General features: G+C 35.6%; 1 protein-coding gene across 1 annotated transcript in view; it reads right to left on the bottom strand.

Moving 5' to 3' along the window:
• The window catches only part of LOC149562997 (chromo domain protein LHP1-like), a 62,018-nt gene extending 37,618 nt beyond the window's left edge, over nucleotides 1-24,400 (bottom strand). Inside the window, exons 1-4 of the mRNA XM_089826435.1 lie at nucleotides 24,018-24,400; nucleotides 22,986-23,011; nucleotides 22,658-22,744; nucleotides 20,736-21,455 (exon numbers count right to left, since the gene is read on the bottom strand). Coding sequence (XP_089682561.1) covers nucleotides 20,736-21,455; nucleotides 22,658-22,744; nucleotides 22,986-23,011; nucleotides 24,018-24,287 — 1,103 coding nt within the window. The 5' untranslated portion in view covers nucleotides 24,288-24,400. The remainder of the gene's footprint in view (nucleotides 1-20,735; nucleotides 21,456-22,657; nucleotides 22,745-22,985; nucleotides 23,012-24,017) is intronic.
• Nucleotides 24,401-24,962: the final 562 nt, after the last annotated feature.

Below are 24,962 nucleotides of genomic sequence, written 5' to 3'. Positions count from 1 at the left end.
ACAAAGAAGGAATCTTTATTTCTCAGACAAAGCATTTAAAAGATTTGGTCTAGAAAACTGTAAACCTATTGGAACTCCTATGGTAACTAGTCACAAGTTATCAAGCAAGGATGAGACACCTACTATTGAACAAAAAAAGTACAGATCTATGATTGGAGGATTGCAGTATTTGACTCATAGTAGACCTGATATAGCTAATGCAATCGGAATTGTGGCAAGATTTTTGGTTGATCCTAAGGAATATCACTGTGCAACAATAAAAAGGATATTCAGATATCTGAAAGGAACATCTAATTATGGCATTTGGTATGACAAAAGTAATGATTTTACTCTAAGCACTTATACTGATGCTAATTGGGCTAGAGATAGGGATAATAGAAAAAGCACCAGTGGAGGAGAATTCTTTCTTTGTGGAAGATTGGTTTCTTAGCTCAACAAAAAGCAAGACTGCACCTCACAAAGCACTGTAGAGGCAGAATATGTTGCAGCACCGAACAATTATAATCAAGTCATATGGATGAAGCAAATAATGAAGGATATTGAAGTTACATTCAAGGAACCTATTATCATTTACTGTGACAATACAAGTACAGTTAACATGTCTAAGAATCCTGTTTTGCATTCTAAGACTAAGCACATCTCCATAAAGTATCATGTGTTGAAAGAGAAAGTTGCAAAGAAAGAGATCAGACTAGAGTATATTAACACTAAGAAACAAATTGCAAATATTTTTACAAAGGCCTTACCAAAGGATACATTTGAGTACCTAAGAGGCATGCTTGGGGTCATGCCCCTACCTAGTTCAGAATAGAAGATGCAAAAGTGCCTCAGTCCAGGGTACATAACACCATTGTTAGACTGGACTGAATGTTGATGCTTCGTTAATGGGGGAATATCTATGATGAACAGAGTCAGTCAAGGACTCTTGGTAATTGGTAATTGGTATGCAACAGTGTCTTTAGACACTTGTATTGTTTATAGAGTTATATTCAGAGTTGTAAAGCAACAGACTGACTTGTGGTCGTGCTAATAGATTATTGTATGTTCAAAACAATTGAACCATTTATGTACTGTCTTTGACATTGATGTCAATGGAGGAGAGAGTGACATGAAAAACATTGAAGAGAGTTTGTACTATGGGGGAGAAATGTTGCAATAAAGAATTTGCATGAAGCAAAATTTGATTGATGAAGAGACTTGTTGGTATTCTTGGAACTAGATGTTTTTCATCTATGTTGCCATCAATGCCAAAGGGGGAGATTGTTAGTATGAATGTTGATGCTATGGGGGAGTATTGCAAAACATTGTTATGATGTATCTATAATCCTATTTGTCATTGATGAAAACATAGTAATGAGTTTGTAAAAGACTGACAAAGCAGTAGATTGTGATTTTTGTATTAAGGCAATACATTACTTATCTTCTTATGCGTAGTTACCTGCACATACTACAGTATGTATTTCTCACTTGGGCAAGTGTGCAAAACCTGCATCAATAGTGTACGGAAGATATGGTTGATATAAAAAAGATCGCATGGAAACAGAGCATTAGAAAAGCAATTCTTATTGTATGATCGATACAACACATTGTATTTGAAATGAAGGGTTGCATAGTTAACTAGAGGTACACTGACCACTGATGACATCAACGAGTGCGCAAGTATGAAAGTCGCACGTGTAAAAGTTTGGGTATAACTGTGAGCTGACAGCATTAATTAAATGTGTATTTTATTTAATTAACATACGATGATAAAATGTGAAGCCGACTCAAGGATTTAATAATTGAGTGTGGTATAAAGGAAAGATGTTTTACGAGTTTTACACATCATGAATGAGATCGATGAGTAGAGAAGAATTGCAAATAGTGAAGCAGCAGAGCAAAGTGATTTGCTAATGCATGTAAGTGACCTTAAGATTTACTATTGATGGATACAAAGTTCCACATCTGATTGCATGATCTAAAGGTGAAGAAGTCTGACATACTGGATAGAGGAAGAAGCAAAAGATTGTCATGCATCTGTTATTCTCAAAGGAATAATACTAAGGTCAATTGGACAGTGGGTTCAGCTTCCTTCCACAACTCCTAACAGGATTGGAATCTCCTAACAAGGATTCAAATTCTCCCAATAGGGACTCTTGTACTAAGTGTTGTAATAGACTCCTAACAAGATCCATCCTCTAACAAGGAATATTCATATTAGTACATTCTTTTGTGGTCATCATTCCCACCAGGGTTTTCCCTCTGATCAAGGGTTTCCCTAGTCAACATATCTGGTTTAATTGTGTGTATGCATCTCTTTATGGTTGTTTACTTTGATTGAATGGTTGAAATTGCTTAAAAGGATAAATGTTTCGGATTCTTATATAACTGATTCACCCCCCACCCCCCCTCTCAGTTATATTGGTGGACTATTATTTCTAATGCTATGAACTATTAGTAATCTCTCTAAAATGCTTTCAAGTCAGATTGAGGAGCATTAGGATGATGAGAGATTCCATTGAAGGTTGGAAGAGCTTGATGCATCCTATGGGGAAGTCACACAAGCTAAAGAATTAAGTCACAACTCATTGTAATAGGGCTGAATTGATGGTTCATAATTGGAGAAATCTCACAAAGAAGAAGCTATTCAATTTTTTTTGTAAACAGAGGGAGTTCAATTTGAGAATTCAAGGCTCGAGTTGAGAGCATTAAGATTCTGAGACATGAACTCTAAAGCAGCAGGGATCAAAAGGGAGTTTTGTGAAGAAGTGAAAACGTGAGCTAAGTGGGTTTTACAGTTGCAAGACCATATCTAACATTAGTAGCTCTGCAAACTTATTCAAAGTACGATGTTATGGGATGAGGTCGAAGAGGATGATCCTAGACTCTAGCATGTCTCAATTTTTTAGGGGTGTGTTGAGAACCTTTCCTCTAAGGGAAGCGTTACAAGTAATCTTGATCACAAAGGTCACATGATTAATAACAATACTTAAGATTTAGAGGGATCTAGAGTGGTAGACAGAGAGTGCCATGTCCTTTGGAAAGGACCAACAAACTCGAGAAGCAATCAAGCTTTGACAGCTCATTGTTTGGTCAAATATTTGAGCCAATTATAATTACTATGATAATCAAAGTTTTGAGAAAGTTGCCTCTTCTTAGAGAGTCTTAGCATTCAATTATTGTTATTATGTGCTATAATGCATTTTCTTCTAAGACGGAGAATTTTAAAGTCAAAGCCCTTGTAATGCATTTTTCTCGAAGACGGAGCAATTTGAGGTGAAAGCACTCTTACTGTATTTTTCTTTGCGATGGAGAAATTTAAAGTGATAACCACTCTTGCACTTTCCAATCATGGGAGTATCCCCCATGGATGTCATGCATTTTTCTCTGAGACTAAGCCAATCATGGGAGTTACCCCCATGGATGTCATGCACTTTTCTCTGAGACTAAGAAATTGGAGGTGTAAACCTTTGTAATGCATTTTTCTCTAAGGCAAAGAAATTTATGGTAAAAGCCATTTTTTCTTTCCAGTCATGAGAGTAACCATAGTGGATGTCATGTTGAGAGACTCCATGACAACACCACAGAGCGACTCCATGATGGACACATGAGATTATTTCACAAATGGGAGTAGCCATAATGAACATGTTGAGTGACTCCATGATGTTATCACGTTCAAAGAATCTACGATAGACTTTGTTTTACTCCCAAATGGGCATAGCCATTGTGACTATCATGTTGTCACACTCCGTGACACAAGAATCCAAAAAACATCTCCTTTACTAAGAGGAAGTGTTAAAGTTTGTAGCTACAGGAAATATTTTTCTATAGCTATTATGACTTCATCAGAGAACAAGTTGTATGAATGTGTTGCCTATACTCTGCAATGTCTAATTCTTCCTTATGGTTGCGTGTCTTACACTGTGAAGTGTATTTGATCGTTTATTTACTGATACTTTGGCTCATGAAACAACATTTTGTAACTATTGTCCCGTTGTATGCCACAGCAGTCAAATATCTAAGTAGCCTTCATTCATTATTATTATCAAGCACAATTTGAAGAGGTTCTTGTTGTTGAATAGCATGTGGAATTCAAAAGGTCACTTTATGCGTTATGATCATTCAACATAGAGCCACGTGGATTTGTGGAGATTAAGTCACCAAAAAATCAAATTCGAGAGTCGCTATCTTATTTCTAAGGACTTTTGATATATCTACGATATTAATTTTTTTCTAACAAATGTTAATATAGCATTGTTAAAGAAGTTGGAGAGATATCTTTTGCTACTAGATGTTATTGTAAATATTATTGGCAATGTGTTGGGTTGTTAATTTTTGATAACTAGAGGAGTTCTTGGTCATTGTGTATACTTGTTCCAAATCATTGTACTTTTGTTGCAAGTGTTTTGGCATTCTTGATATTTGTTGTTATCTTTACTGTAAAGGAGTATTTATTACGAGAAATCGTTGTTGCGATATTTGAAGATGGTTAGCATCCATTGCTTCCAAGTGCCACAATTCTAACAATTGAATTTTTTATTTCCCTCGAGCAAAATATTTGCCAGTGATTGTTGTTTTTCAAGATTGTTGCAAATTTACTAAACACTGTCATATTGATATCTATTTTCCAAAGGCAATGACCTCTTATATTTATATTAAAATATGAGATAAGAAGAGACATGTCCCTTCCCTTCATGGGACATGTCTATTTGTTATATTGTAATTAATATTATCACAATTATTATTTAACTATATAATATATTACATAATAATTGATATATATATATACATATATATATATATATATATATATATATATCTGCACTTTAGTCTCATAGTTTATCCCACTGAAGCCACCAAACATCAACGCTCCCTCTTAGCGAGGAAGGATAAACACGTGATAATATCATGTCCCTTCATGGGACATGTCTATTCATTATACTGTAATTAATATAATAACAATTGTTATTTAACTATATAATATATTACACAATAATTGATTATTTAATATTATATATATAATTGTTATTTAACTATATAATATATTACATAATAATTTATACACACACACACACACACACACAATTGAGTCTTATAGTTTATCCGACTGAAGCTACCAAACATCAATAGTCCCTCTTAGCTAGGGACGATAAACACATGATAATATTACACCATTGATAATATTAGGAATGACAAATTTTAAGGATATCTTTTACCAGAAGATATCTACCATTTTGATATCACATTTGACATCATGAGTATTGACCTCCAAAATATCAACATATGATATTCACCAAATACTCTACATAACATTATGATATCATGAGTATTGACATCCAAAATATGAACATATGATATTGATCTCTCGAGCCCACCTTTGCACCTTTGTACTTGTTTTGGTTCCAACCGATAGTCCTTTTTTGACTTCTTGTGGCCACATCACCAATGTGCCAGTGATTTTTGGGAAGCTCTGTGTTTGGAGCACAATTTTTTTAATGATTCAACACAACATTTTGAAGGGAAGATGCATTTTTTTTGACTTGGGCTCACGGCTCTCAAGCAAGTCGATCAAACTCTAAAGCCTGCCACATCATCAGTAGGACCTTTTCTTGGAGTTAAACCCTTGTCATCCAATCAACGAACTGTCCTCAAATTCGTGTGCAGATTTTTTTGGTACGTAGCGTTGATTGTGTTTTTTCTCTTGGCCAACACATCTGATGAGAGTACACAAGGCGCTGTGAATATAGACATTGGTCTCTATGCATGCAATTAGGAACACACCTTGGAAATTTTGGTGAGGCACTACTCCTTTTGTATTCAATCAACTTTGACTTGGGCCCCATCCACATTTCTCGAGCCTCCCCATTTACGACATTCTTTGTGAATTGAAAAAGGTTGACCTTGAGCCCAACTCCAGCTCACCTTGCTCTGCATCAACCTTTGTGCTCTACACCAATGTCATCACCCAGTTGGTTCTTCAACATATATGGTGGTTTGCCTTTTTTACTTTTCAAAACTTGCTTCTAGCACATGCCTTTTTCTATGGCCGAGATGTTTTTCCCAATGCCAACCCCATTGTTTCTGGCAGTCAATTTTTTTTTGGTATCATGAGTTCTTTTTAGGCAATTTTTTGCCTCAACAGCCAATTATTTGGGCTCGTCACTTGCTAAAATCAACACTGCATCATCAACATGTTTGCTCTCCTAGCTCTGTTTGAACCTACCTTCGCATTTTTGTGAATGTCTTAAGCATACGAACTTCGTTTTCTACAAACAAGATATCACAAGAGAGCTAGTTTTGAACCAATGACAGTGGTACAAATAACTTCCAATTTTGATGCATTTTTTATGGCTTTTTTTGTTGTAAAAGTCAAGAGTTTTATTTTGCACTCTGGGGGACATCTTGAGCATCTAATCTTCATAGTTACACCGCCCTGGGAGACGGGGGGACGGGGGGACAAGTTTCCGAGACGGGGGGATAGAGGGGCCTTGATTTGGGGACGGCAGGGGGACGGCGAGGGGACGGCGGCGGGGGATGGGGGGGTTGGCGGAAGGAGTAGGGGTGTATATACTATACATATGGTATAGCATATACCATATCAACTGGAATATCATGATTCATGATCAAATGACAAACAAACAATGAACATTAAACATTGAACATCAGAAAATAATAAATATTAGTCTAAACTCTATATATCAGCCTTCAAATCAATAGTATGAGTATCTAGATTCTACTATCTAATAGTAATCAATGATCATATGAGTCATGACATAAAGATGATTACAATAAGTATCATGTGCCATGAATCATGATATCAAAATAAGTATATAATGCAAACAAAAACTACAAGTCTCCTAGAGTCCAAATCAAAATGTCAAATCAAAGGAGACTCCTTGGCGTCCCCCCACAATGAAGGAGACTTCTTGGCGTCCCCCCTCAATGAAGGAGACTCCTTGGCGTCCCCCCGCACCCCCACACTCGGAGACTTCTAGCCGTTTCGGAGACGTCTCCCCCGTCTCGGAGACCTCTAGCCGTCTCGGAGACGTCTCGCCGTCTCCGGCGGCGGTGGCGCTCTAAGTGGCGCCGCCCGAAACGCCGAGACGTTGTCCCCCCGTCCCGGGGACGTCCCCATCTCCGAAACGGCCCAATTTTGGGGGGGGGACGCGTCCCCGTGTTATACTGCTAATCTTCTATTTGGGAATTCTTTATATCGTTGGAAAGGTCTTTCACAACTCTTTCGACTAATGTTGGTTGGTTTTCTAGTTTTGCTCTAAGCATTTTCTATTCAAGTTTTCCCAATTTTGCATTCTGGTAGATATCTTGGTTGTTTTAGGACCGAGGATCAATTTTGTTGCTTAAGATGATTCCTCATTGATTATACTTTCTCTTGTATCAGCTTTGTATCTCTTCTGATCTTTGTAGACATTATTTGTATTCGTTCTTGTAAATGCACTGAGATAAAGTGTCATATTTCATCTATATTTTCGTTTTAGTTGTTTGGCCTTGTTTTGCTTTATGATCTGAGCAATGTCCTATGAAGACACTCATACAAATTACTGTATTCTTGGCATTCATTATATGTTGGGCCTTATTGTACATGCACTACTCTGATTAAGTGCCATGGAAGGTTGATGTTTTGCCTTTGTTTGCCATTTACTTTTGTCCACTAAGTTTCCCTTTCGTGACATTAGCCCATGACATGTCTGAGATTGATCACCTCAGCACACACATATGTATTCTTTTGTGCATCTTAGTCATTGCTCCTTGACATGTAGTTCTTTTGGCTGACTTTTCCAGTTGCTTGTCACCTCGCCCTTGTCTGCATTAGGGAGATCTCTTCTATTGGTTCTCATGTTTCATTGGTTTGATAGAGTGAGCTATCTATTTTGTATTTGTTCCTATGTACTAGGCAGATGTAGTGGCTAGGCACCTATGCATTTTAGTAAGATGGATCATTTACCATAGAGACACTTTTCTTTTCGTTCCTACTTTCATTACAGTCTTCCATGTTCGATTGATCAACTCTTCAAGCTTTACTGTTTTATGTCATTTATATCTACGAGTTTAATTATTTGCCTTGTTTACCTCCTAATTCAAGTAGTGTCTTCTAAGAGCACTCATGCAAAATATAGTCTTCTCTACATGGCCAAGTTTTATTTCAGTGGAGGTTCTTCATATCAACAGTTACCTTTTGATAGAGCTTTGCAACTTCTCCATGCTTCAATGGTGTTCTACATGATTATTCTTTTGTTCCTATGTTCTGGGACATTCTCTAGTTTGGGGGTTTTTTAGTCCTTCACTAGTTCTTTCAACATTTTTTCCGTCTCTTCTTGGAGTAGGGTTTTTCCCATGTGGTTTTCTCTATTTCTCCTCTTTACAAAGATTTGGTTGAGCTTCGGTACCTCATCAGACTTTGTTATCGAGACCCAAATTTGCTTTCAGTAGAAGTTTCTAGATTTTTAGTTGCTCTTTAAGTTTATCTTAAGGGGAGTGTTAGAGTAATTAGATATTTTCTAATTAACTCTATTTTACTTAATCTAAGCTTTAGGCATCTAATAATTAATTCTTTTATTAATTATTATAATGCAACCTAAGTTTTACCTTTTAAGGTTTGGATTTCCTTTATAAGGATGATCTCTCTTTATAATCTTAAAAACACATTCATTCACTTTTGATTAATAGTAGTTTCTCTTTTTGCTCATCAAGAATGTCTCCTCTATGGACCTGTGAATTCCAAACCTCCATAGCATTTGCTTCTCTCTTTTTGTGACAAGTGTTTGCAGGCAAGTGAATTTTGGGAGTTGTGGGGTTGATCTTTCATAAGGTCTTTTCTTATTAATTCTATTCTACTTAAGCTAAACTTTAGGCATATAATAATTAATTCTTTTTATTAATTGTTAAAATGCAATTGAGGTTTTACCTTTTATAGTTTTGATCTCCTTTTATAAGGATTGATATATTATTGTAATTTACAACATTCATTCAATACAATTACAATCTCTTTTTTTGCACATCAAGAATGTTACATCTTTTGTTGATCTGTGAATTCAAGCCTTCGTAGCTTTGCTTCTCTCTTTCTATGACGGGCATTTGTATGCAAGTGATTCTTGGGAGTTGAGGGTTGAGCTTTCCTCAACTTCAACATATATATCATGACTTAAGTTATTGTAAGATCACCACCTTCCAATAACTTTTGCAAATACAAGTGATAATCAATTGGAACTCGTGACTTTCCCATGATGTACACAAGGGGTAAGCCCATTTAATCATGCAGCCACATGCATGATACAAAAAGTTTAGCTTAAGTCAAAACTCCCTTTGATTATGATATTATCAACATCTTTAAAGATCAACTAAAACATATCCTCTATCTGTTCCTTCAGACAAATGTGTCAGACTCCCTCTGAACATCAATCTCGAGAGCTCCTTAGCCAATGATGCTCCTGATGACGTGCCAGACTCCCTCTTGATATAGAAGGATGCTCATAATCTCAATCGTCAAAGATATTCACTTCAAAGTCTTACTCTATCTAATATGATCATCAAATGACTAATGATAATCAAAACTTTTGTGGAGCTATTCTCATCAAATTGAGTTTTGCACAATATTTGGCAACCATTGTAAAGTATTAACCTCCTTTTTGTGCAAGAACATCTTCAAAGACAAAGGAAAAGATTAAGGCGAATAGCTCTTATAGTCCCGATAGAAAAATAAATGAGAGAGATTTGCTTTATACAATACTTAAATTGTATTCCAAAAGAGAATACTTATCTCATGTGCTCAAAGGATAATGCTCTCTAGAAGACTTCCTCATTCATTACTAATTATTTTTCTTGTTTCTAATTATATTTCAAATTTCATTCTATTCAATAACAATATTAGTAGCTCACAATAATACTAATAAATTATATTGTTTGACAAATTTAGACTTACCTTGATAGTAGTACCTTTATTTCCTTTACGATAGGACCTTACTATATTATTTCTTAATCAACTATAAATAATATCTAAAAAAATTAGATATATATATAGAATAATGTGAACAAAATTTTTAAATACATACAATACCTTACTATAATCTCACAGGTCAATAACCTTTTGCCCTCCATCGTTTTCCCCAATATGAATGACCATTTTGTCAGTAACAAAAGGACTTGTGATTAATATATTATTTGCATCAAACAATAGGACGTTGAGTCTACAGTCAATCAATGCTCGTATTAGCATTGGGCATGATCAAACTTTGTAATTCATAAAATCTATATCATTTCCTCATGATATATTCGAAGTGTAAGCTCGCTCTGTGTTTCAGCTCACCAACTTCACTCCTCCATTTTGATGATGTTATTGTAACCTCCCCTTCATATCCTATGATTGGTCTAGAATGACAATAAGAAGGAAATCTTGATCTATGCCTATCTCCAAGCATCACAATAAAAATGAGTGTATTTGAACTGGGAGCATTGAATTGAAGGAACCACTGAAGCGCTTGTGCCTTCCAATTCATGTTCAATTGTCGATCCAAAGATAACCATTTAAAAGGAAAGCTCTGGATGGAGGCTAGTGAACACGCTACCACCATATTTGAACTACCCACCTTTGCATCTGCACATTCCTTTAGTGCAAGGGTGAAGGTCACACAGAGGGTGGTTCAACTGCATATGTCATGCTTGAACATGTGAGCAACACTACCACATTTAGATTAGAAATTTTATTTCAACAGAGGCTGGAATCATTGGTATGAGTTTTGAATGCACCAAGGTACAAGTCATATCTGGGCGTGAAAGATTGATCATGTTGTCTATGCGCACTTGTGTAATATCCTTGATTATTTTGAGATGTGAATTCTATTCTCCGCTAAATATTTTCCCTTCCTTTCTAGTTCTAGATGCAAGCATAAAGAGTTATACTCTGGATAAGGGCCTCTCGAAATCTCTGATATTAACGTTGACTAGTTAATGGTATTTGTAGATCCAATCATGGAGCCTTCTGCAATCAATCCCTCATTCCTTATTGTAGACCATAATGTTTTCCGCCCAAGAATCACTTGCTCTTCCCATAGACAAGGCTTCAAAAATTGTTTGTTGTTACCATCAGAGGAAGATGAATTCTCTAATCCATATACACGTCGCCTTTCATTTTTCCTATTCATTTGAGGAAGTATGCCGAGTATAAATGATACAACCTTTCTTTCATGACCACTCCCTTGTTCCAAATTTGTTGCCATCTCTCTCCATTCTCTAATCCCCTATCGTAAGGTATACATCAAGTTTATAATTTCCAATGTATATTTGTTATTGAAGACTTCTGCTCTATATAATGTAATTAATATAATAACAATTATTATTTAACTATATAATATCTCATTATTAATATAAAGATATTATATCTCACACACGTATAATATATATATGCACTTTACTCTCATAGTTTATCCAATTGAAGCTACCAAACATCAACAATGATGCCATGGCGCATGTACAATTTCTAAGTGAAAATTCTGAAAATTTGTGAAGGCATGTACTTCATAGCAAAATATTGAAAGACCATGAAAAAATGAAGAGGAACGCAAAAGAGCACTTTAAAAACTCAAAAGGAATGTATTGTCATATTCTAGATATGCTGACTCAAAAATCAAGGCACTCAGAAAAATCGGATAACCCAATTGAGCTCTCAAAAACCCACCAAGAATCTACAAAAAAATTTGAAACCAGTACAAAAAATTAGGGTTTTCAAAAAAAACCCTAACTAGTTTGAAAAAACTCAAAAAATCTGTAGCAAAATGGCATATTTACAAATAAATCTTCCAAATCAATTTGCAAAAAATTATTTTGAAAATTTTGCTTTGATAATTTCTGTGGGGAATTATAATTTTTTCAAAAAATATTCAAGTTTATGCTTTGATACTATATTATTGGAAGTAATTGGTAAAAACTTGATTGATATTAACAAAGATCAAATGATCAATATATATCGGTGTTACCTAAGGATGCGAGCCTAAGAACCCTAGTCCCCATACGAGAAATGTTTCGACGACTTGGGAACGGCTATCGAACGTCCCCACCACAACCCCCTTTTTTGAAAATTCCCAAGAAATGCCCCAAAAACTTGGGGACTTTGGGAAACGTTTTGGGAATGTCCATACGTCCTAAGGACAGTTGGGGAAGCCTTAGAAGTCCCCGAGATAGATGAGCATCCCCGATTTGATAGACAACATTGACACCTATAATATATATATTAACATTAACTTTTTTAAATTTTAAAGTGGGCCTTCCAAGTTCACCCTAACATGCTTATAATTGTTTGGTAGTTAATTCCTACTATTTGGGGATCTTTGATTAGTATTTGACAACATTACATTGCATATCATGGAATTAATATTGCTGTTATAGTCACGCTACACACTCGGAATTCTATAGCAGACTATTTGCAAAGTGTTGGGAAAGTCTAAAAAGTGCATAACAGACCTAGAACATGCATCATTATGTCATTTTCTGGCAATACATTAGTGTTTGGTTGGTCTTGGGTTGATTTGGGTCCTTTGTGGAATATAAGGTGAATACTAGAAGTTGCATCAAGATATTGTCAAACTATTAACAAACCTATATCATGATCAAAACTATATAAAGGACCTTTTTGTATTAATATCAATCTGCTTACAATAAATTGGAAGTGTAGTTTCAGAATTAAATGGTAGTAGCGTGTTTCAATTTGTAAGGCGAGTTATTGTTGTTACTATTGAAAATTAATTTTAAATTATGTTCTTGGGTATATTTCATTTTTATGTTATTATTTGAATGTTACATGACATTGACAATAATTCCAAATTATGAATACATAATAGCATATTGAGCATTGAATTTGATTACTGAAATGTTGTATGTTAAGGCTCTATGATGTTTAAATAGCATGGTTTATCCATGTCTTCATATGAATGTAATATATGCAAATTTCCCTATATATTTTATATTTTCCCTAAATTTTTATAGTTGTCCCCTTTGTTGTCCCTTGCGGTCCGTAAACTTGGTAAAAAAAGTTGTTGCCCCGAAAAATTCATCCCCCCGCTCCATGTTGTCCACATCCCAGAAACTTGCAAGAACACTGATATATACAAATGAATAAACAATGTTTCCTTAGGAAATAGTCATCAAAAATAGAAACATTCTATTCTAGCTAACCACTAACTAAATACTAGAAATATTCTAATATTTATAATAGATTACAATAGATAACCATTAGATAGATATAGAAACTATCTATTATTATAATATTATTGTTGTTTTTTCAATCAATCATTTCGAAAGAGATCATTGTGAGTTGCTCCTCAAATGAGTGTGATCTCAAAAGTCAAAGGATAGTGCATTCAATCATTCATCACTATTTAATTAAAGCATTTTTTTGGTGTGGCTAAGCTTTTCCCTTGGGCAAGATTTTGCCAATGTATCTCAAGCGTTCTTGTGTTTCTTAATTATTTGCTATTTGCTTCTTGTTATTCTGGTATTAAACATTAACAATTGTAAAGTAAGTTCTTTTCTAGATTCAATTGTGTGTATTTTTTAGCATCAATTGAATCCAAAAAAAGACTTGCTTTACAAATGGATTGTGGAAATTTGATAATGTTAATTAATAGTTGTATCAAACTATGTATCAATTGTTTGTCTACTTCCAAGAAGTTAGATAAGTGGATGTTGTGATCTACTAGGTAACAAACAAGTTCTTTAAATTATTGTTAAGCCAATTTGATCATTGGTTGTTCATATTTGCTCTACTTCTATTAGAACTTCAATAGTGAGGAATGATATGCTTTGCTCTGTATTTGTTTGTGATGCCAAATATTAGTTTTATCAAAAAGTAAACATATTAACTCGTTATAAACAACCTCAATAGATTTTAGGGCTTTCTATTGATATTGTATGGCCTTATATATGAATAGAATTCATGTTGAATATACTACCTAATTCAAATACTAAACAGTTATCATCCCTCCTCTGTGGAATCAAGGACTGAGAACAGACTTCAAGGGTCATCAATCTTTGCAACCTTAAACACTCAAACACACATGTACAACATGGAAGCTTAAAATGCAAAAAGACACAAATTTATTATGTTTTGCAGACACCATTTTCTCATTGCAATATACCCTTGAAACTGCAGGGTTTACATCTCATATCAACATTCTACAAAGAATTCCTTTCTTCAATCTGTTATTTTTATCCATACTAGAGACTTACAATTCAAACATCTACACACCAAGAAAACTTAAAATGCAAAATCAAAATAGTTTATTAGTTCTTGTAGCTCATTACAGCTTTCTTACATTGATATGTTTTGCTAGAACAATACTTCATGTAGCCTACTTCTCTCACTACTCATAACAAGGCTTGAAAAACAGCAATTTTCTCATTACGGTACCCCATTTCCAATTCCTTTCCTCTGTCTATTGTTTTTTATATATGCTAGAAATGTCTCCTTATCAAAACAGAGATCCATTCCCTACTTTCTGACCTACTCCCTCACATCAAAGACTCAAACAATGACCTCTATATCCTTTGCCTTTTGTTAATGGCATTTCTTGTTAAATTAGAGGATCACAGCTATAATCTCTAGATCATTTTACTTCATTCATAGCATTTCTTTTCAAACTAGAGGATTATTCTTCTCTCTCTAGATTCAATCGCTTCTCAGAATATAAAATATAAAATGTGTATCTGTTGCAGACTTCAGCCAAGAGATCATTACAGCCACCTATTACCCCCCCAAGCAATGAACCACCCAAAATGGGCAAGAACTAGAAGAAACATTTTTTGAGCATTAAAATCCTAATTGCAAATCAAGAAGCAAAAGGTCAACCACTCAGATAGGCAATGCTAAGTGGTGTTTGAGACAGAATTGATCAACGAAAGTTTTTGTCACTGCCAACAGAAGCTTGTCAGGCAAACAAGGAAAACTGCCCAAGTAATCATTGCTATGAGGATAATAATTAATTAGCTACCAACAAAATGGCCATGCTAATCCATCTGCTGTTTTTTCCAAAAGCTAACAGCCCAAGAAAACAGTCACAGTTGCATGTAATAACAAAAAGATCCAAAGAAAGAAAAAGCCAGAAAGAAAAACAATAGTCCAACAATAAAACACCTCCAGCATCTTTGAACAACAAAGGAGAACAGCCATTCTACCAGATATGAAATACTAAGTGGTAAAGAAGAATCAAAAACTCAAACAGCAAAATTGATGCAGCCTTAATAACATTATCTATCACCAAATTAGAAGGATTTAAATCTTAATTCAGCTGCTATAAATGGAAGTTGACCGCAAGAAAATAAAAGATTTCACAGCTCAAAGACCACATTAGCAATAAATATATAAGGACATATTATTAAATTGGCCTTTTCAAATCATTATCTCCAAGAGCAGAATCACATAATAGTTGGTAGATGAAATCAAAGTTTTAAACTATTGCCTTTATTCAATTATATGAAAAAATTAACCTTCTTTCAATTATATTTCCAAATATAACAATAATCATTGATTGACGACAACCATATATGACTTGATTTGAATGGCTCAACTAGCATTTTGTTTAATTCCTGGCACCACTCAATAATAGGGGATAAATACTCAAATGCCTGACCTCTTTAAGTTAAAATCAAAGACCTCTTAGAGCTCACTGATACATTATCCTGTGCCAAAATAGTAGGCACTCTTTGAAAAGATGACATTAAATCCACCTTAAGTAGTTCAAAGAAACCATTCTAAATTTGTTGTCAACTCGTAGAAAAGTTTCTAGTGGTATTGCAAAAATTAGCTGAAACAATCCATAGACATTATAAAGCATAACTACAAGTCTGACACAAATTGAAACCTTCTTGAAAATATCTCCAGATGCAAGACGAAAAAGCAATAGAGAGACAAAAAACACCAAAATTGGAGGATAAAAATATAAAACAAAACTTAATTTACTTTTGGTAATGTAGGAGTGCCTATGAGCCCAGATATTCTTACAGAACCCCACACCCTAACAACAATATATTCTCCTTCCTTAGACTTCTGCCAACTTTTTCTCACCCCTCCAAATTTTACAGCCAATTGACTCAAATTTCCGTCAACCACAAATAAAATGCTACAAAAGAAGATGCAGCATGGAACAAGTACACATTTTAAAACATAACACCCTGTGGTCAATTGTAGATAAAATATCTACATTAATACAATTCATGTCAGAAAAAACATGAAGCCTATGCAGCCACAGAAAAACAAGAAAATCAAAAATAAAACGATTCCCTGTGGCTTAAGGAGAGAAAATTTAACAGCAAATGGTTAAATGACAATGATTAACACCAAACATAACCTATTTGTTCCCTACAAATAAGGGTCATAATAGAATGAATACAAAATCAAACAAAAAGGAAATTGACAACCTCAGGCAGGGCTTTCTAAATTCCAATTTGAAATAGCAGCAAAAAGTAAACCAGGTCTGGCCAGTGCTGAGGCTGTGCTTAGATACCACTCAAGGATTTTTTTTAAAGGGGTTTCCCTCCCAGATTAAAATACGAAGGACAAAGCAGAAGATTTGGAGCTTCCTAAAGGTTTTAAATTAGCAAAACCTATGAATTCTTAAGTTTTCGAGGTCAAAGGTGATTCACAAGTAATTATTAATGTGTCTGTCAAAAAAAGTGTTATAAATATTATGAATGTAAAGGTCATTGGTGGTAGCTTTCAGGAAACTTATCAGACACTGCAACAAAGAATGCAATATAATAGCCAATGGTTCAGCAAATGCAGGAGTTTCACAATTTCCCTTTAAAAATAAAGTTGGTGTTAATCCCGGCAAACTGATGACAATCTCAACCTAGAGAATATTCAAATTATTTTGCCACCTTCTCAAATATTTGATCCCCATTGCAAAATGTTCATGCCTGAAAATTAAAGACACTGCAACAAAGAATGCAATATAATGGCCAATGGTTCACCAAATGCAGGAGTTTCACAATATTCCTTTTAAAATTAAGTTGGTGTTAATCCTGGCAAACGGATGACAATCTCAAGCTAGAACATCAAAATATTCAAATTATTTTGCCACCTTCTCAAAATATTTGATCCCCACTGCAAAATGTTCATGCCTGAAAATTATTAATAGGTGGCTATCATATTAAATTACTAATAAGGCTCTGCTAGAGGGCAATGTCAAAACAGCAAACTAAAATACATATCTTACCAAGGGGGACACTTAGTTTATATTTTACATTTTATTTTGCTGGATAGTTTTAGTTTGCTGGATAGCCACTTCCTTGCTAGAGTACTTACATTTAATGCATAATTTTTGCATTTTATGTGAATAGTATGCAGCTCCTTAAAAGATAGGGAATTTATGTTTCATGTGATACAACAGGGGTTTTTGGTTGGACTTGTTTTCTGGAGTGTTTACTGGTCCAGAAGGCAAGGAGTGTGATTTTAGACCAGCATGTATAATACACCCTGAACATCAGAAACTGTGACATTGGGATTTTTTAAGGAGGTGTCGACTGCAGATGTCCTGATGGGTAAAGGTGTTAAGCAGACCAGTGCATCCATACTTGATGATTTCACATCCAAGCCAAAAGTTTGGAGTAGCAGAACAGTTTGTTCATGAATGGATCCTTCCCCTTATCACTTACCTCTGAAGTGCTGAGAATGGAGCTGAGTTCAGAGGACAATTTGCCTCAGCATATACAAGGCAGTTGGCATTCTGATTTTGCTCTTTATGTGAATAGTGTGCAGCTCTTTAACAGATAGGGAGTTTATGTTTCATGTGATGCAACAGGGGTTTTTGGTTGGACTTGTAATCTGGAATGTTTACTGGTCCAGAAGGCAAAGAGAGTGTGATTTTAGACCAGCATCTATAATACACCTTCAACATCAGAAACTGTGACATTGGGATTTGTTAAGGAGGTGTTGACTGCAGATGTCCTGATGGTTAAAGGTGTTAAGCAGACCAGGGAATTCATTGTTGATGATTTCACATCCAAGCCAAACACATTGAGTAGCAGAACAGTTGGTTCATAAATGGATCCTTCTCCTTATCACTTTCCTCTGAAGTGCCAAGAATGGAGCTGAGTTCAGAGAGCAATTTGTCTCAGCATATACAAGGAGGTTGGCATTGTGATTTTCATTGTTGAATCCACATATGTCAATGTTTCCTCCTGCAATGCATTCTGGATGTAGCATATTCTGTGTTGATCTATCTCGTTAAATCAAAGTCCCCAAACTTGCTGCAAGTCAGGCGAGTCTCGCAAGTTTGGTCAATCCAGCAGAGTTATTGCATGACTTGCCCAACTTGGCAAGTTCACATAACTCGCCTAACTCGCTGAGTTCAAGAATGCATAACTAGGCCAGGTCCGAGCATACACTTGCAACTTTACTCTGCAATTCAACACTTGACTCAAAGAGCGGGAAAATTTATACAAATATAACATTCAAGTATAATCTACATTTATTATACTTCTAAGTTATATTTGTATAGATACTATCACGATGTTTGAGATAGGTTTCAACTTCATAGAAGTTAAGATGCAAAATCTGGATTTTGGGGTTCCCAAAAAATTCCAGACTCGGCCAAATTCCAAGACTCAGCACGCCTTCAGCACTAACTCCCCATAACCTATCCTAGCTTTCTAACATCAACCTGAAGCTAGAACAAGGATTGTCTAAAGATTTTAAGTTTTCAACTCATTTCTTCCAAATCCCTTTGACAGACTTAGCTACAATTTACATTTTACGTATATGATGAATTTATCATTATGTTTCTTGGTTATGTATGTGATGACAAATTAGCTTCTATTTGATGATTTTATACCGTCTTTAAGTTTTATTCAATAAAGGGTGCATGAAACAAGTTTTGAATTGTTAAAAATCTTCAAACTTCAGGGTTTTTTCATTTTGCTGAGTCATAGCCAAGTCACAAATCAAATCGGCCTTGTCGAGTCTGAGCCGAGTCCGAGTTTGGGAGCTATGCTTTAGATTGATAACATTAATATTATTCGAAGGAATATCAATCTGAGATAGCATGCCCATTAACACTCCTTTCGCTTTCCGAGGCTGGTATCATAAGGACTGTTAAAAAAGATTTCATTCGAACTGGTGTCATGGTCATGGTCAGAGATGGGAAGCCCACTGCTATTCCTCCTCCTTCCAAGGATGTGCAGTTTTCCTTTTTCTGGCTGGTTATGATAGTACTCTTGCTATTTCCAGGCAGCAAATTATCATTTTCAGATTTTATGTAGGTGAAGGTCAAATCAGCTCATAAAAGCATTTTTGTTATTATTTTTCTTCTACAGGTAAGAATCCCTATAGAACCCACAACTATATCAGTTAGAAAAGACATAACCCATTTGTATTAACAAATTTATGTTTTGCATCTAATAGGAGACACAATTCCAAATGAAAATTTTGACTTATCTATCATTTAAGGAACATGACAAAAACATAACAATAGAACATATCTACACATCGGATAACGGTAATGAGAAAAGATTCAAATGAAATTTTTAGGAAAAAGACATTCAAAAGAAGAGAAAAAAAATCAAGGTCACCGGGAGGCAGCTGTACTTGGAGACTTTGAAGACTGGCAGTGGTACCTGTATGGCAAAATTTTAAAAATAGGAGGCAGGTATGTGGAGACTCAAGTTTTTTTCATATAATATAATAATTTCCAAAGAAATCAAGGCATAGAACTCTGAAAACTAGAACAGTGATAAAGTAAAATATTAACTTTATGGTTCAAACTTTAAATACACAAATTGAACTGTCAAATGTCAGTGTCAAAAGCATCAAGGAAGTTAAAACTCACACTACATATTTCATATTAGATTATCACTAAATATCGAAATTCAAAGATATTGGTAGTTTGATGTTGATGTGCAAACAAAAAACATATATCAGAAATCTATCACCTACTCTTCAATGCTTTGATCATTAATATCAAGGTCCTCATATGATGCTCTCCAGATAATCATCAGTCCCAATCTCTAGTTCCTTTGGTGATAGTAGAGGTAGGGGTAATTCATTAAGGTGTTCAACCACTTCATCCACCATGGCTGCTAAATGGTGGAAAACAGTGTTTTCATTTTGTTTTTAACTGTTGCGCATCCTTTGATCAGAGGAGATGTGTAAACCTACCAGGAGTCAATGAGAAAGCAGGAGACATGGAAGTGAAGTCTCCTGCTGAAAATGAAGTCTCCGGAAGTGTGAAAAGTCTCCAGGATGCATCTCAGGGGGGTGGAGACAGGTCTCCAGGTTACAGAGAAAAAAATGCAGCTTCTATTACATTTGTCAATGCGTAAACTACATAGCCACCATACAGGCAAAAGCCCACCCCTATGGTTTTACAAAATCTAGCATACATTAATGTGTACCTAAACCTTTAGGCTCATGTCCCTCCTGTCTAGCAATAGATTTGGCATCTATTAGTATAATATTGCTATGAATAATTTTATAGCTTCAAAGATAAGTGATATTATACTACAGAAGGTATGCTGTACTACAGAAGGTATGCTTGAGGCTGCTTACTGGAAATATAAATTACAGAAAATATTTAGGTCAGGACTCTATACTACTTGGACATCATGAAAACTGTGAATGAAAATTTCACAAGCATGTCTATCAAGAATAAATACCACTCCAACATCGTAAATAAAACAAGACGATGGCAATATTTAATTTGTCATATATTGGATTCTGTAGGCTTCTTGCAATGAGATTTAAGTTAGTGCTGCACCTTTGAACCTTGAAAAGAACATTTACATCTGGTTTGTCCGTTGCTGTGCAATTATTATAACTGATCGCCTTGAGTATATTTGTGATGGCAGGAAACTGATTAGAGTGAGGACATGCTGGCTCTTGGTTACTGACAATGACATTGTTATTATTCTCCACTTGGGCAAATCCATCTCCATTTAAGACTGTCTTTTCCTGTTGCTTGTCAAGACTTTGGCCTGCTTGCTGATCTTCCCCCTCATCCTTCTGCTTTACATGCCTCCCAAGGCCAGGGTATCCTTTCTTTGAAACATTCAGTTCACACACGCTAGGAAGAGTGTCTTCCTTTCCTTCTACTCCTATTTTACTATCTTCTTCAAGCACAAGTTGGAAACTCTTTGTTCCATTTCCCTTCACAGGCTCAGAAGAAGCAGAACAGGATGGCTTCTCAGATTTTATCTTCTGGCATAAACGCTGTGTCTCTTCAATCCTGTCAGAATTATTCTCTTGATCAAGCCCCTCAGTAGGCTTTGCATTGTCTTGAGAGCTGACTGGTGCTCCTTCAGCCTTGCCTTGTTTTGAAATCTCTTCTTGCATGTTTGTATCTTCAATCAAGTCTGCAACTTCGTTGTGCACATCTGACAATCCTGCTTCTGTAGCTTCTTCTTCCTCTTCTTGATCTTCTGGAGAAGGCTTCCGCTTCTTTCTCCCTCTCTTTCCAGCACTGCCAGCACTGCTGTAACTGCACCCAAGAAATGCCACCATTAAATATACTGATGGGCTGATTTACTCAGGATTTTGGTCATGTGGCTGAAAGCTAAGGCACACATCATCCGAAAAATAATCATGCTCTGCAACACATAATTGAAAAGATTTGCAAAATCCAGTTTCCCCCACCAAGTGTCACCAAATATGAATAAAATAAATAAGGTAAACTAAAAAAAAGCTAAACTTTTCCTATAAGCAGTCCCATGTAACAAGACAAATACTTCTTAAACATGCATTCATAATTTTAAAGAAATTGGCAATCTAACTCAAATGGGACGAGCACAAGTGGTAAAACATCAGGAATATTTTAAATTTTTATACAGGAGACCCAGGTTCAAATTCCCTAAAAACATGTTACACTCATGTCTACAACTGTTGAATATTAATCAGCTTAAAAACTAAATTCATTTGTAGTGTATTATACAATTACATAGGAGTATAGGTGCAACTCCCGAATGAGTCTGACAGAAGAAATATTCCCCAAGTCATAGAGTTTAAACCAAAAGGATAACGGGTGAAATTTAGCAATTGAAAAAAATAAAAAAGAAATTGACAAGGCACAGCATACTCTCTAACTTCTTCACGAGGTTAGGGGGTGCAAAATCTACAGTCGTTTATGATAAAATGAACAAATCGCTTGTTCTCACGAGGATGGTCTCACATGCCAAGCAATACACCTGCAATAGGTATTTGAAAGCATTAACAGGGTCCAGTTTCTCCATGACCTTGGATTTCATTGGGGGAATTAAAACTGAATAAATTTTCCGAAAAAACTATAAAGATCAAGTAATTTTTTCTGTAAAAGACATTGGCAGGGCACATTCTACTACTGAAAGTAGGAAGGCTTAAGATGAAGTAAACAATTCCTTGCTCTCACAAGGTAAGTCAAATACAACTAAGAATACATTTAAAAAGAGAAAAATATTGAAAACATATCGGAAAGGTCTACTTTAGTCAAGCGCCTAGTCATAAGGTTGAAACACATTTACAAAAAGTCACGTACACAAAAAGTTAACAAAACAAAGACTAGTTGAATTAAAAGAATACATTGCTTCTCATCCAGTGCTCGCCTAAAGCCATCTTGAACTTTGATACTGGCTTTAGTAACTCTTGCCACAAAAGGTTTTTATCAATCTCAAAATAAAACTATGCATAAGGGAAAAAACACTGCAGTACCTTTTCTCAAATTCTCGTATGATGTCAAAGCAGTCTTTAACATTGCGAAAAGGTTCCCAGGTGTTAGAACTCTCTGGCCAACCCTGCCTACAACAGCAAAAAGAAACAAACAGGATTATAATGGTCAAGCAATATACAATATATGATGGCAAATTTAACCTATATTTTTGCCATCGAAAAACAAAATATTAGTATTACTATAACTCACTAAGGAATCAGGACAACAGTAAGAGACTTACAATTCAAACTAAGCAAACACCAGGATAAATTTATTTAAACAGATGTCTACAGGCAAAGAAAGTAAAAATTTTACGTGTTTGCAACTCACCATTTAACAAGATACTCCACCTTGCCCTGAAACATCCAATGCCCAAACTATCAATGCCACTCGGAATAAACAATATCAACCGATTAAGAATAAATTATATTTGCTTACAGATAAATACACCAGAGATCAAACAAAGGTTGTAAACGAAACGGCAGCTAACTACCATAGAATGCTATATAACAAATAGTTACAAAGTTTCAATTCCCCAAAAGTGCAAAACAAGTGACACAAGCTTATTACAGCACATTTGCTTTAGGTAAACACAACAGCTATGAACGACAAAGATTACTCCGAAAAGGAAGTCAAAAGTCCCACAGACGGAGACGGTTGGATAACAAATAGACCCCCAAGTTCAATTCCCCGCAAAGTGGAAAACAAGTGACACAAATTTATAACAAAATCTGCTTCCAGGTAAATGCACCAAATACCCAAAAAAACATTTTTGTAAGTAAAATATGACTAGCTGTTCTCCATACAAAATATATCCATGACCATTTATACGTGTACAAATGTTATCATTTATATACAAGTCACTTTGCTGAATCCCACACTATTTGCATAAACAGTCCCTTGAAGTATTATTCAACAAATTTGTCCAGCACAGTTCAAACATATTCCCAGTATTATTTATATTTAAGTGGGAAAACGCCCCTACACGCGCATTTTCAGTCATCATCACCGTATATTTTTCAACATATTGTATTATTCAACAAAATACTCTAAATACTTTCTAGCATTAAGGGATAGCTATTCGTATGTACTTGCTGGCCATACATGTATTATGTACGGAGACTAGCAGCTTTAGAGAAAAATAAAGTCAAGAAGAAAAGGCGCCAAACTGCAGCCGGTGAAGAACGCTGTCCCCCAAAAAAGCCCACCAAAACCAGGGGGGAAAAATATAGAAATAAAGCATACAAATTTACTAAATGGCACCAATCCCAAGTAACCGAGTACACATGCACAGCATGTCAAAACAATCGGACTGAAAGAAAAGGGGGAAAAAAAGCTAACAAGCTCTGGAAGTGAAAGTACCCTGCGAAAGCGTTTCTTGCGAATCGATTCAACATCATAAAACCCTTCTCCCAACATGCTAGCGCTATTTTCTATGACCTCACCACCATTGTCATCGTTGTCTTTATCTTTAGCATTAGATGAAGAAGCCGTTGGGGAAGCAGATTTAAGCCTTGGAGAAGTCCTCGGGGTCATCTCCTTGTCCTTTTTCTTCCGACCTCGCTGGCTTCGCGGCTCCTTCTTCTCTATCGGAGTTACAGCTGGTGAAGCATTTTTTCTTGTTCTTGCCATTTCTCCGGCTACCCGGAAATCCTTTGTTTTAACTGCAGCTTAACACTCTGAGCTTCAGCCTCCCGTCAATGGAGTAAAGAGAGGTAGGATTTCAGATCATGAATGTTGTGCTTCCCCGGAGCATTTCAAATGCAGTATATGTTGTACGATAATTTCCCTTTCCGACTTTCCCCCCTTTTTTCCTCTTTCCAGTTTAGTGGAGAGATTTTTCAAGTGCTATATTCAATTTCTTATCATGGTTCCTCAATTTATGTGTCCGCGTGATACCTAGTGGAGATGATTGAAGCACACAACCCTCCAAATCAAAATTACTATTTTGAATAGTTTCACTTCAAAATTTACTATATAAACCTTTTTAATTATCTATATTAACGTCTTTCTCTCATTTATCTCCTCTATTTAGGTTTTTTTTTCCTTTTGTATTTTTTTATTGAGGGTTCAACCCTGTGAGGTAATCCAACAAGGCACGAAGCTTGACCAACTAGCGAAGGCCACGACAAAATAGATTTAGGAACCCGATACGGGCCCACCCATCAAATTCACCCAGGGTACGATCGTGGCCTCCCTTATGATGTCGAAACCTTGCCCTCGGCAAGACTTCATCCCTAGTGGGCTCTTTGTGAGCCATTCAACTTCACCAATAGACCAAGGGCCCATTGACTTTTCCCTTATTTT

This window comes from Cupressus sempervirens, chromosome 4, assembly GCF_028749045.1.
Source record: "Cupressus sempervirens isolate cs-2001-9-10 chromosome 4, ASM2874904v1, whole genome shotgun sequence".
NCBI classification, from domain to species: domain Eukaryota; kingdom Viridiplantae; phylum Streptophyta; class Pinopsida; order Cupressales; family Cupressaceae; genus Cupressus; species Cupressus sempervirens.
Note: the sequence above shows the minus strand (reverse complement) of the source record. Positions and strands in the feature narration are given on the sequence as shown.